At 42.5% G+C, this 13,627-nt stretch overlaps 1 protein-coding gene across 19 annotated transcripts in view; it reads left to right on the top strand.

Annotated features, from left to right (window-relative positions):
* RBFOX1 (RNA binding fox-1 homolog 1) overlaps positions 1-13,627 on the top strand; it is a 2,051,181-nt gene that overhangs the window by 1,917,968 nt on the left and 119,586 nt on the right. For all 19 annotated transcript variants that reach the window (XM_027611432.2, XM_027611426.2, XM_027611425.2 and 16 more), the window contains 2 exons: positions 4,250-4,393; positions 11,136-11,189. In XM_027611432.2, the coding sequence (XP_027467233.1) occupies positions 4,250-4,393; positions 11,136-11,189 (198 nt within the window). The remainder of the gene's footprint in view (positions 1-4,249; positions 4,394-11,135; positions 11,190-13,627) is intronic.

Consider the following 13,627-nt stretch of genomic DNA (forward strand, 5'->3'; position numbering starts at 1 on the left):
ATCACATCCAGGGGGAGGTGCACAAAGGCAGCCCGACAGCCTGGGTTAGGATAAAAGGAAGGCTCAAATCTCTCCTTAGACAACTCATTAAAGTTCCCAGTGTGACAGATGGGAGCCTGGGACAGCTCGGACAGAGACATTCTCTCTTCTTCTAGACCTGGGGTGAGGCCAACCCCTTGGAGAACCTCATGCCACCCTCAGTGGTAGAAAATGCATCCACTTCTTGATAACAGCTATTCATTCAACGTGCACTTCCGGTTTGTTTGCTTGTTTAGAAGATTGTGGTGGGTTGAATGTGGCCTTCAAAACGTACGTTCACATCCCATCATTCGTAAACCCACGAATATGACCTTGTTTGGACAAAGGGTCCTTGCAGATGTAATTAAGTTAAGGATCCCAAGACAAGATCTAGTGTGAGCTTTAAATCCGATGACTAATGTCCTTATAAGAAGAAAAAGGCAGAGGGAGATGTGAGTCCCAGACACACAGAGGGAAGAAGGCCATATGAACGTGGAAACAGAGATTGGGGAAGTGCAGCTTCAAGCCAAGAGGTCACCAGCAGCTGGGAGAGGCAAAGGTGGGCTCTCCCCTAGAGCCTCCGGAGGGAGTGTGGTCCTGACAGCACCTTCTCACCTTCACTGTAGACATGTGGGCCCCACAACCATGAGGGAATCCATTTCCGTTGATTTTAGCTACCATGTCTGTGGTAATTTCTTAGCAGACTAATATAGGGACTTAAAATTCAGGCTTGTCTTGAATATGTTTTCCCTGACAATTTCCAGAAAAAGGGAAGGGGAAAGCTCTCACCCCGATATACCAGTATGAGACTCCGTGAGGACCGTTCTGGAAGGTCTCACCCCTGCCTTGCCCCAGGCTCTAGAGTCAGCCTCTGGATCCTGACGTCCTCCTCTTCACTCACCCACGATGTCAGAAACACTTTCGGTTTGTTTTCCATTTTACCTGTTATCTTTAAAAATTACTTTTAATACACAGGTATTCCGACATAACAATTTATGAGCTTTTGTACACATTCCCGTGCTACAAAATGATTAATTGAGCGTTGTATGTTTTTATCAAAGGAAACAACGCAAAGATTTCTCCAAAGTCCTGTTTGACTAAAGATGATTAATTTTAATTTTCACATGAGCGGCATAATGCTATTAATCATTTAATATGTTTAATCATAATCTCTGTAATTCCTAATTAGGTTTATTAAGCTGAAACATCCAGCCGTTATGAACGAATCCAAATCTAGGTTTCTTTCTTGGGATGAGAAGGAGCTTGTTTTAATTTGCATTTGAACAGCAACCTCTAACCGGAGGGAAGAAATGGACTGTAAGCTGGGGTCTCAGCTGCTGTGTCTGCAAACCTAGAGTCTTAGGTCAGAGTACTAAGACCCCAACTGCATGATTCAAGGACATCTCTGGGCCTTGGTTGTGTAACCAAACCTCATGTTACCAGCAGAGAAAACACAGTTCCCTGCTCTTTTGGGGCCTGGGTGTTATAATATTATATTTGACTATCACTTGAAGATGTAGAGTGGACCATTCACTCATCCTTCATTCATTACTTTATTGATACACTCATAATACCTTCACCTGTTCAGTCAGTGACTCAACCAGCCATCTGACCTGCATTTACTGTTTGTCGGCCATGGCTCAGCCCCATTGTCGCGTGCTGGTCACACCACACCCCGCGATAATCCATAAGTGGCTCCTCTTAGTTTTTATCATGAAATATGCTTTTGCTCTGCACACAGGGCCCTTTGTGATATAACCCCCACACACCCCCGCACTGTGCTGTTCTGTCTGTCCTTCCTTCATATGCGCCCACCGACCATGACACTAAGGGGCCCATGTACTCCCCTGAATCCAGAACCCGATTTCACCTCTGCGTCTTTGCCTGCACCTTGCCCTCTGCTGGTATAGCGTCAGGCCCTTTGTCCTTTCTGTTAGATGTCTCCACTGAAAACGTAACCTCTAGAATTGGCAGGGCTCCCAGAACATCCAGCTGTGCGGCGTGTCCCTGATTTAAATTTACTCAGCCCTCTGTGACTCACTCTGATCCCAGCCTCACAACTGTCTCTTTCCTTCTTCTTTCTCTTGCACTGAACTGGGAACAACGTGTGTTGGGAGGACTAACTTACGTGTCCAACATACAGTAGTTGCTCAGTAAAAACGTGCTTAACAAGCAAAGGAGAACCTTTCCTTTGTATGTTTCCTGAGAGAGGCTTGCTTTCTTCTTGTTTTTGACATTTTAAGAAAAAGTCACTGTCACTCTAAAAAATTCATTGCCTTCCATTTATTGAGTTCATGTGCCAAGAACTCTGCCAAGTTGGCCTATATTACCGAGCTAAGTCTTCACAGAGCCTTAGAAGGTGTGCACTATTATTATTACTCATTTTCCAGGTTAGGAGACTGTTACCATCCCCTTCCTTATTCCACTCCAACAGCGCAGACAAAACGACCAAGGGCAGGGTTGGCGTTATCATGATGTAACACTTCAAATTTGCAGAGGTCATCCAGTGGGGGTTTTGATTCCAAACTGACTTGGAAGAGTAGTGTGCCAGCTTCTGGGGGGCCTTGACTTCAAAATGCAATTCAGGGGTTATTAGGAGAGAGAATGCAAATGAAGTCTGTCAATAAATACAAGCATTGGCAAGAAAGTCACTAATTATGGCCATTTTATTGTGGTATATATAATATGTAAACCATATTTATATAAAGCATTTATATTTATATGCATATATAAAATATATAATTTATATATATGCATATATAAATATATAATTTATATATATATATATATCTTTCACTTGGTGAAATTGTCTCCTCTGTGTCTTTATTATCTTACACCTGCCTGATTGCACTGATAGTTTTGTCCCAGTTATGTGCTTCTAAACTGTTTAAAAGTAGGTGAGGCTTGGGGCGCCTGGGTGGCTCAGTCGGTGAAGCGTCTGCCTTCGGCTCAGGTCATGATCCTGGAGTCCGGGGATCGAGTCCCACATTGGGCTTCCTGCTCGGCAGGGAGTCTACTTCTCCCTCTGACCCTCCCCCTTCTCATGCTCTCTCTCTCTCATTCTCTCTCTCTCAAATAAATAAATAAAAATCTTAAAAAAAAAAGTAGGTGAGGCTTATTCTTCCCTCGTAAATTTGATGGGCTTCCACATAGGTTTTCCATTACAGTTTTGGAGAAGCAAGTAACTGACATGGATGGCATCAACTGCCACCCAGAGGCAATAGATGCTGATTGCAGAGAAAGTATCCAGAAGCATCTCGAGAACCAATGGGCGTGGCTATAATGATACCAAGTGTTACTGTGACTTTCCTGCCTAGATATGTGCTGATATAATATCATGCTGTCCGGGCTTTTACTGTGGCAAGAGTGGGAAGCAGAGTAATGAGTTATGCTAATAGCATAACCTTATCGACACCAGTGTGGTCCATAGAACGTTCCAGAGATGTTCTAGGTCCTCGGTGTCAGACATGGAAACCAGTAGCCACAGGTGGCTATTGAGTACTTGAAATGTGGCTAGTGTGAAGGAAAAACTGGATTTTACATTTTACCTAATTTTAATTCATTCCAATTTAAATAGCCACGGGGGTCAGCTGTCATGGACAGCACAGGCCTGCATAACGAAGAAACGAGAAGGTAAAACCTTAAAAAATAAATAAATAAGTCAATCGGATGGTTACTTGGACTGCAGAACACCAAACGACCTTCTCAAATGTTTTATCCCATTTGCTAATGTGTTATCTGGACAGTTACAACAATTATGCAGGCGTATCTTAAGATTTTGGACACCTTTGATTAAGGGATGCACCCTCTCCTACCTTTAACGACAGGTTAATCCATCAGTCCGATTGCCTGTTAAAACTCCCCAACACCTCCACACCAACTACCCCTCCCCTTGCTTTATTTTTCTGCATGATGCTTTCCTTCTACCAGCTCCGTATTTATTTATTAATGAGCTTATCGCCTTCCCCCCACACACTCCCCATAAGAATTCTGTTCCGTGGGGGCGGGGAGTTTGTCTGCTTTGCTCACTGCTGAATCCCAGATCCACCTTGGGCTCTCAGGGAATGTTCAATAAATACTTGTTGAATAAATGAAGGAATGGATGACCCAATAGCTCCTTCCTGGTCCTTGTTCCTTTGTTCCAGCATTTTCCTTCCATTTAGGAGAAGCTAAAGCACTTTGGAACGAGCACACAGGTCCCCTCATAGCCTCTTTACTCTTGTCCTTTTAGCAGACAGATGACGCGGCACCAACGGATGGCCAACCCCAGACACAACCTTCCGAAAACACAGAAAACAAGTCCCAGCCCAAGCGGCTGCATGTCTCCAACATCCCCTTCAGGTTCCGGGATCCGGACCTCCGACAAATGTTTGGCGTAAGTAGAGCGTTTCTCCTCTGCAGTGTCCGCACTGGGGTCCCCAAAGCCCTTTCCTCCTCATGTAAGTTCTGGGTATTTACAACACAAAAGTGAGATGTTTACGGGGCGGGGGGGAAGGCATTTTAGATCCTAGTTGATGGGTATATTGTGGCCGGAATCTCTTTATGATTTTAGTCTAAACGTCTTTGTATAGGTTCACCATGGTCCCGCTTTGCCAAATGGTCAATAACTGGAAAATCAAACAGAAAATGAGCTCCCAGATAAAATAGCATTGAAAGAAGCCCACTGAGGATCCTAGATCAAGTGTCCCTGGACCCTGTGTCACGGCTGAAATAAACATTTTGTGTCCTTTGGGTTCTTCTCTCTTTTATAGTTGCCAAAGTTATCATGATATATTCCTGCATACCTCACTCTTTCCCAGGCACTGTGCATTTAGATTTCAGAGGCAGCGTTAGAGAATAATGACTTCTGCATAAAGCTTCATTGAAAAGCAAAACAAAGAAAGCTAGAGATTTCTAAGCCTGACTTGCATCCTGCAGTATACACTCTCCCGCAATTAGTGATGAGGATTCAGAGGTTCTTACTGTGATGTTCTCTGCCACAGATGACAGCCTTGCCCAGCTACCATGATTGAAACCCAGAGCAGGGCAGAAGCCACCATCAACCCAGAGAAAATAGATGATAGGGTTGCTTCCTCGTGGGACATGATGACTCGGATTCTTTTTCTGGATGAAATCTTGCACTGTCCACCTTGGGAAGGAATGAGTTAGCCACATCTTGGACTCTGAAGGACAAAACTCTGACAGGGCTTAGATATCCTCAGTGGGTGTTTTGTTTTGTTTTTTGCAAATGTAGTCAGCCCATTTGTCCATGACATCCATCCCAGCATTGATGGGAGGTGTCTGCGGATTCCATGAACAGAACTACATACTTAGCATTTGACTTAGAGTAAAGGTTGGCCGCCTGGAGATTGTTCCTCTAAGAGTTTGTGAATGGATGCAAGTATTACAGAAGGAATAAGAAGGGGCCAAATTTTAATGCCAAACCCTGGGCCAAGTAGACCTCATTCCCCCGATGCAAAGGGATGCTCTGGTTCCTGACTGCGATTGTGGGGTTAGCTTGCATGCACCTTCTATTTCTTTACCATGCGTGATGTTGATCAAGTCCACATCTGACACAAAGGCAGAGCTAGCGTCCTAATATTCAGATACCCAGACTTGAATCCTGACATTTCAGAGGAAAAGGTCAGCTTCTGCACTTTTATCTCTCTCGTTTGGTAATAACCATGAGTTGAGCCCTCTAACTCTTGCAGAGTAGAGAGACCCTCGGGCACTCTCAGGTCAAAGATGACTTTGAAAAGTGCAGAGCATTCAAAGTGAAAGTGGAGGTTAAGTGTGTATAAAGCAGTGAGACCAGATTTGAATGATGGGCAGCCAGAGGAATTAGATTCCTCTTGCCACGTCAGGTTAGAAAGTCTTGCTCCGTGGTCCATCTTTACTCATCAGGTGTCACTGGGAGGTTGGCTTTGAATTTGGCCCTCTTAATGATCATCCTGGTGCTCTTTTCTGGTGTCACTCACTGCAGCCCACCCTCGCTCCCAACCCCGAGGGTGCTCTTCCCTCCCTGGTCTCCTCGGTTATCTTGAAAGTCACTGAAAGGCTACACAGCCAAGTCGGAGAGGTATTGGAAATAATCCACAGCTGGAACTCCCAAAGACGGCATCCTGCTTGCATGGATATCTGAGCCTCTCTTTTCTTACAGGGCGAGGGCAAGTGGTGCACAGCAAGGTCTTGCCAAAGATTGAATGTACTACCCAGTTGTCAAACCATGATCAAAATCCACCGGTTTCAGAGCCAGTTTTTGTAAAAGTCAAGATTTCTAAGCAACTGACAAGACATTGACTTGACAATATGATAGATACACTTAGTATCAATTAAGAAGATGCGGCATACATTCGGTAATATTGAAATTAATTTCGTTCATCACAAACAGCATCTGTGTTCATTTTAAAAGCATGCAAGATTTTTTTTATGAGTTTCGGCTATAAAAATTTGGGGGCACATACAGATTCCTGGATTCTTTGTAATAATGCTGAGGCCTCCTTGGTTTACGACCACTGTCCTGAAGAAATGGAACTTAAATACTAAAAATCTGTTCTCCCCTGCCAAGCATTGGTGGTGGCAATCCCATTCTGGTTATATGATACGTTTAGTGGCATGAATCACATTGAAAGGCATCTGTAAACATTCTGATTGGCTCCCCACACTCCAGTTGAGAGAATTAAGTGTGGTTTCTTCTTGTAGGTTGTACTTACTGTAAGAAATGACATTTTGATTCCAATTAGGTCTTTTCCAAGTCATCTAGACATGAGATCTCTTCTCTTCTTTTATTGCTACATTTTGCCTTTGCCCCTTCACTTTGGCTGGGGCTAGAATGGGGGTTATTACAGAGAAAAACCCTCTCAAAGATTTTTGGGCTTTTCTCCTTTATTTCTTTTGTTAAATGCAGCCATGGGGATTTGAAACCCAAACCAAAACAAGACAAAAAGGAAGCTCCTTTCTCCAACCTAGCTGTGTTCATAACACCTTTTGCAACCATTAATAATTCAGCTATGAAGTTTGCAATTTCTATAGGCCTAATGGTCACTGCAGGTGCCTCACATTTTGTTTTTAATTTGTGGCTTCAGGGCCCGTTCATTGTGATTCTGGTTACCTTTGTTCCACCATGTTCTTCAGTACTTGAAATTCTTTACTTCCTCCTCCTTTGGAAGCATTTGTTCTAGTGTTTGGCATTAAATCTTCTAACTATTCATAGATTTTCCTTCCTTCCTTCCTTCCTTCCTTCCTTCCTTCCTTCCTTCATTCCTTCCTTCTTTCCTTCCTTCCTCCCTGTCAAGGTGGAACATTCCTTGGTCAAGAAGTTATGTGACCACAGTAGAGTCCTGAGTCTTTACAACACCATTTGGGGCGTGAGTGAACAGATCAGAGGCGTTGGTTCTAGATGTTTCCCTGAAAGAAATATTGGTTCTGGCCTGGCTACTTCATTCTTGAGCTCTGTCCTCTTTTCAGGGAGCATTCAAGAGGGTGTGCATCCTTTATGTTTGAATTCTTAATGATCCCATGAAAGGAATGGGTGGATTTCCACCAAATTGATTATAATGGCTTGCTCTTGGACAGAATGGTTCTTTAACCTAACATTTAAAATTTATACATATCTGGCTTTTGGGTGAGAGAGGTGGTTATGATATATCCAGACCACTGACATGACACATTGCATCATAGAACTGTTTTCAGAAGTAGCTACTCATCGAGTGTAGGATTCAAATTTGCACAATACCCTTGTTGATGTCACAGCCTTGCTTTTGATGGAGACCCTCTGGGTATGAATATGATCTATGGAAGTCACTCATTATTGTCACCCCAAAACAAACCACATGACTTGCAGAACATACAGAAGAAGCTTTCGTGATCACCTTTTTAGTAATAACGTAGGGATGCCTGCACCTTTGGCGTTAATGCCAAATTCTGTGCACCGTGATGTTATAATGAGTGAAGCCCCCCTTTTTTTTTTTTTTTGGACCTGGCATGGTGCCTCCCATTTCTGCATTCCAAACATGAAGCCAACCCTAAGAAAACTGATATGATGCCTTTCCTTCGCCTCTGTGTGTGCTTTTTGAACTAACCTTTACTTTCATGTTTTATGCTGTACCCACGGAGCATCTTCCACAGTTTTTCAGGAAAATATCATTTGATCAGAGAATGTCTCAAAATGCCTGGTGTGTATGTGCCCCAGTGCGTGCCTAGAAGCTTCCGGATTTTATCCTTGATACCACTATTGAGACACCTTGCATGGATCCTGAGACGTTGTCGAATGTGGCTGCACATGGGTGTCGAGCAAACTGATGCGAGTTAAATCTGCGACTCATGTCTATTTAGATTGCACATGTACCAGCTGTGTTTACATCATTAGTACCCAACTTCCCAATTAAACTGTTGATACTATAAATACAGTACGCAACTGTCTTAGGAGTGGGGCTCATATCAGTGTTCTTCTCACTGCGTTTCACTGGCTCTGAGAATCAACCACCCAATGGCAACCGCTAGGGAGGCAAACATTTGAGACCATTTCAGGGCATATGCTGTCATTGTTTCATTTAGGGAATGACACATGCTAGGATTACTTCTTCTTCTTTTTTTTTTTAATTCTACTTGAATAAATGCTTCAAGCAGAAGTTCTTTTTTTTTTAAGATTTTTATTTATTTATTTGACAGAGAGAGAGACACAGCAAGAGAGGGAACACAAGCAGCACGGGAAGTGGGAGAGGGAGAAGCAGGCTTCCCACGGAGCAGGGAGCCTGATGCGGGACTCCATCCTAGGACCCTGGGATCATGACCTGAGCCATTAGCAGACGTTAGGATTACTTCTTGATTGGTTGGTTCTGTCTCAGCCAGATCTTGTTTTAAAGGGAGTGTTTTTGTGTGTTGACTGCTTAGAGAATGTTCCATAGATGACATTTGCTTCATGGTTTTGAGGAGTCCTTTTCAAGCTTCCCTGTTCATACACATGCTCTTAGGACTGAAATAAATATAATAGCATCAGTGTAGACTGAATATTCTAGAGAGGTTATATCGAAATCACTGCTTCTGCAGACTTCACAAACTGGAGGAGTCTTTACTCTGAAATTCAGTTCACCTTTCAATGGCAAATCCTGCATTTCCCAAATCTGGAAGTTTTCTTCTTCTATTTCTAATGATTTTCTCTGCCCAAATCTAGGGCACTGAAAATGCTCTGTAGAAGAATATTCTCTTGACCAAAAGGAAATTAAGAGTGTCCACAAATTGCAGGGTGAGTTGGCTGTAAGTTTCTTGGTATTTCCATCATATCTGCTGGCAATGCAGTCCTCCCCTCCCCTCTCCCAGCTGAACTTCTTCGTTTCTTCCTATCCTTCTTCTCCGGGAAGATGAGAAGCACAGAAGCACGTCCATCCACTCAACAAGACAAATTCAATCCACAGTCCCCTGACCGTGTCCGTATCCTGACGGATAGGCACATTTCCATGACATAGCTTTGGGTTTCCTTCTTCTCCTAGTCACAACTACTTTTGTTTCAAGGTTTTGAGCTATTTCTCTCCAAGTGGAGTGTGCCTATTTTTTTTTTTCCTGTCTTCCCAAGAAAGGTAGACTTGTTCCGGAGAATAGCCTCTGTCTGTTTCCAATGCTTTTTTTTCTCGAATCTTAGAACCCTCTTGACACTTATTCTCGGGGTACCCCCCCTTCCGCCGCCGCCCATATCCTATGACTGAAGCACAGTGGTCAGGGAAGCTGCCTCTGGTTCTCTGCGTTCTAATCATTTATTCCTTTTCTGTCCCTCCCAACCACTCTGGCCTCTGCTACATGGAGGCTGCTTAATGCTTTCCACCTAGGGGGGAGAGACAGAACACAGACTCTCCTCGGGCAATAAAGGATTTCATAAAACTCCAGGCTGCAAGAGTGAATGTTGTAATATGAAAGCTCAAAATAAGGGAAAAGGAGGATGGACATATTCCTTCATGTGGTTCTGTTTACTTTTTAATCACTAGAACGAGCACTTGCCTTCATTGTGCATGTAAAATTCCCCTCGTCGTTTTTCTGGGCCACGTCACATACTTTTATGATACCCTCTCCCACCTGCACGCTCAAAAATACCCACTGTATTTCACGCATTCTAAGAAAAAGGAAAGGACCCCAGTGTCAGGGGAAGAGGCTCTTGAACGATCAGATGCTTCTGGTTTCAGGGTCCCTGTTCCCTTATTTTTAAAGTGTGAATCACGAATTGCTTGATGTGCATTTCTCAGTAGGACTACGAGATTTAGCAAATAAAAAAAAAATACAAGGTAACAATAGCTGAATTTGAATTTTAGATAACATATTTTATTAAGTATAAGTGTATCTTAAATATTGCAGGGGATGTAATTATCCTGAAAAATTTGAAATTTAAATTTAACTAGGCATCTGTAATTTAGTTGGCTGCCCTATTTGTAATCTGAAACCATGTTTCCAGGCTTGAATATGTCGAGTTGCTTTCACTTTTTATAGAGCCTATTCTTGCTAATTGTCTAAAATCTATTTGTTTGTTTAACAAAATGAAGAATCATCTTGAGAGAAGTACATTTTGGCCTCAGGGCTAATCACAGCTATGCTGGTGTCTTGATTATGATGGATGTCCACAGGGTGGATCTTGCTTTCATCTGTTTGTACTTGACTTCTCTTATATGGCCTGGCTCTTACTGTAGCTTATACGGGGGTCAAGGGCCACCATCCTCACCATCAGATTCCCCTTGGACATTTTACCATCAAAATCCCACCTCATCAAGGGTGCTTCTCCCAGTGACTAATGGAGTAGCCTAGGAGGGTCAGTTTATACTCCAGCCTGTTTTAATCTTTGCTGTTCAGTGCCTGGGAAAGCAATTGTGCACACATAAAGAAAGGAAAATAGAACTAACCACCTGACTACACATTTTGCACCAGGCCCATACTATGACATCTCACTCAGTGGGGTATCCAGTAAAATAGAAATCATATGTGTGGTTGTACTTTCTCTTGGTTCAAGCACATCGCTAAGGATAAAACAACATAAAATGTCTATCCCTGATATTAAAAGAGAAAAAAAAAAAACCTCTGACTTGGGGTACAATTACCAATGTGCATAGTATGATTTACTCCATTTCTCTTGCTTATAAAATATTTCTATTTCTTTGCAGCAATTTGGTAAAATCTTAGATGTTGAAATTATTTTTAATGAGCGAGGCTCAAAGGTAAGCAGTTTAATTTACTTTAGGATGTTTAGCTTACTTTTAAACGTTTGCTATGGATAATGGGAAACAACTGCACTCTTTTAATTAGCACATTGTGAAAATACACTTCAGTGGGAATTCCTTTAGAGACCTTCTCCAGTTTCCAAAATGGTGGGAAATACATTGGGTTCAGTTTAAATGTATAAGGGGGTAATTTAAAATTGCTGTTTTATACCTATCTATCTATCTATCTATCTATCTATATATATATATATCAAGTTTCCAGAGGAAAATTACCCATGCCTAAAAAATAATGTTGTTGCTACATTTTTGTTTTTCAGTGATAATTATGTTCTTTATATTAAAAAGTGAGTTGATAGTCTCATGCGCAGGTAAATATGTGATTATTCTGTATTAATAAAGTGCAGTTATTTTCCTGGGTTGTAGGGGAGAAAATTTCATATACACCAACCTTTTGAATATAATTTTTTTCATTAATATGTTTACCACTCCACATTTTGCAGTTTGCCATTGCTTTGAATTTGTTTTTGGTTTTTGGTTTTTTTCCATAGGAGACCAATTTTTAAGTCGATTTTCCTGGACCTAAGCATGTTAGTAAAAATCAGCGTGCTGGAAAGCCTCCAGCACTTTCAGCATGGAAATATGTTGGGGGAAGAAAAGGCCCAACTCTCTCAAAGCATCCCGTCTATCAGAGGTCATCAAAATGAGGTCCCCCCAAGGAGCAGCACGTAGGAACGTACCACAAATGCAAATTCTCGGGGTCCAACCCAGACCTACTAAATCAGACGCTCAAAATGGGAGCCCAGCAGTCTGTGTTTCGACAAACCTTCCAGGCCCGTCGTTAAAGTTGCAAACACTGTGTTTTCCTGTTTTAGACAAATGCCGACACTTCATCTAAATGCAGAATGCTCCTTTGCCCACTGGTGTTTTGTAGTAGCTAAAGTGTCATCCCACTGGCACGCACAGAAAACTCCAGGGCTCTATCAGAATCTCCCCTGAGGAAAGCAGTGCATTCAGCTTAGCAGCAGATACTGAGTGATAACAGTCCTGTCAGAAGACTCAGAGAGTGACCTCAGCAGCCAGAAAGTGACCACTTTCTTTTTTTTAAAGATTTTATTTATTTATTTGAGAGAGATTATGAGAGAGAGTGAGAGAGCACATGAGAAGGGGGAGGGTCAGAGGGAGAAGCAGACTCCTCGCTGTGCAGGGAGCCCGATGCGGGACTCGATCCCAGGACTCCAGGATCATGACCTGAGCCGAAGGCAGTCGCTTAACCAACTGAGCCACCCAGGCGTCCCGAAAGTGACCACTTTTGATAACTCTGCCCGGTTTCCAGAGCACTAGTCCCCAGGCTGAAAGGAATTCTAAGCTCCTTTCTTGCATCCTCAGACTATGAAAGTGGATATTGGGACAAATTGCTTATCACATACAGAGAGATACTAGATTTAGCCCCGTAACTTTCCTCACACAGGCGATTTGGGACAAGTCAGTATCCAGGAGGGTTACAAGAACTGGTTTTCTCTAAGGGGGCAGGCAAGTGCTAGCTCTCTTGGGAACAACAACCACCTCCTTCCCATGAAGCGAACAATTGCATGTATTATTCCTTGGGCAGTCTGCACCCTTTCTGTCCTGGATACGATGACGCAGCTTGATGTGAGGGAAGAAAATTCCAGTATTCTCCTCTCCACAGCCAAAATGATGTTGCGATATGCTGGATGAGGAGAAAAAAAAATCAATTCATTATATTCTCTGGTTCTGCTAGTGCACGGGTCTTCTTCTCCCAAAATTTCAGGTATTTTAGTTACTCTTCTATCAGTAACATGACCTCTAGGCTGCGGGAAACATAAGTTAATTCTCTTTCTGCTCCTTATATGAAAATCATCATAAGAGCTGTTTCTATACCTGCAATGCAAAGTGGATTAAGAAAAAACGTGCCCAGGGACACCTGGCTGGCTCAGTCAGTAGAGCCCGTGACTTGATCTCTGGGTTGTGAGCTCGAGCCCCATATTGGGTGTAGAGATTACTTAAAAATAAAATCTTAAAAAAAAAAAAAGAAAGAAAAGAAAAGGAAAAAAAATGTACCCAGCCTCACTAATCCTTTTCACTCAGGCCTGATGCATTCTTGGCAAAATCCTAGAAGATGACCTGGAATGTTGACCAACTTTCTTGTAATCCTGAGTCTGTGGTGCTACTGCTTTTAAAGGTGTTTGTTTTTTTAAAATTTATATTTAATTTATATTTTGTTTTGTAACTTTTGCCAGTTGGAAAAAGCTGTTTAATTCCTTTCGAGAGCTGTTTTGGGCCATTAGAAGAATATCGTTTGCTATTTTGAAAGTACAATGGAGGTACTATTTTTAACACTTCCTCTGTCATTGCCATGATTAGCCTGTCTCTGGGGCTTTAGCAGTGAAGACCGTTTAAGTTTGCCGCATCCAGCG

Source organism: Zalophus californianus, chromosome 10, assembly GCF_009762305.2.
Source record: "Zalophus californianus isolate mZalCal1 chromosome 10, mZalCal1.pri.v2, whole genome shotgun sequence".
In the NCBI taxonomy this organism is placed as follows: domain Eukaryota; kingdom Metazoa; phylum Chordata; class Mammalia; order Carnivora; family Otariidae; genus Zalophus; species Zalophus californianus.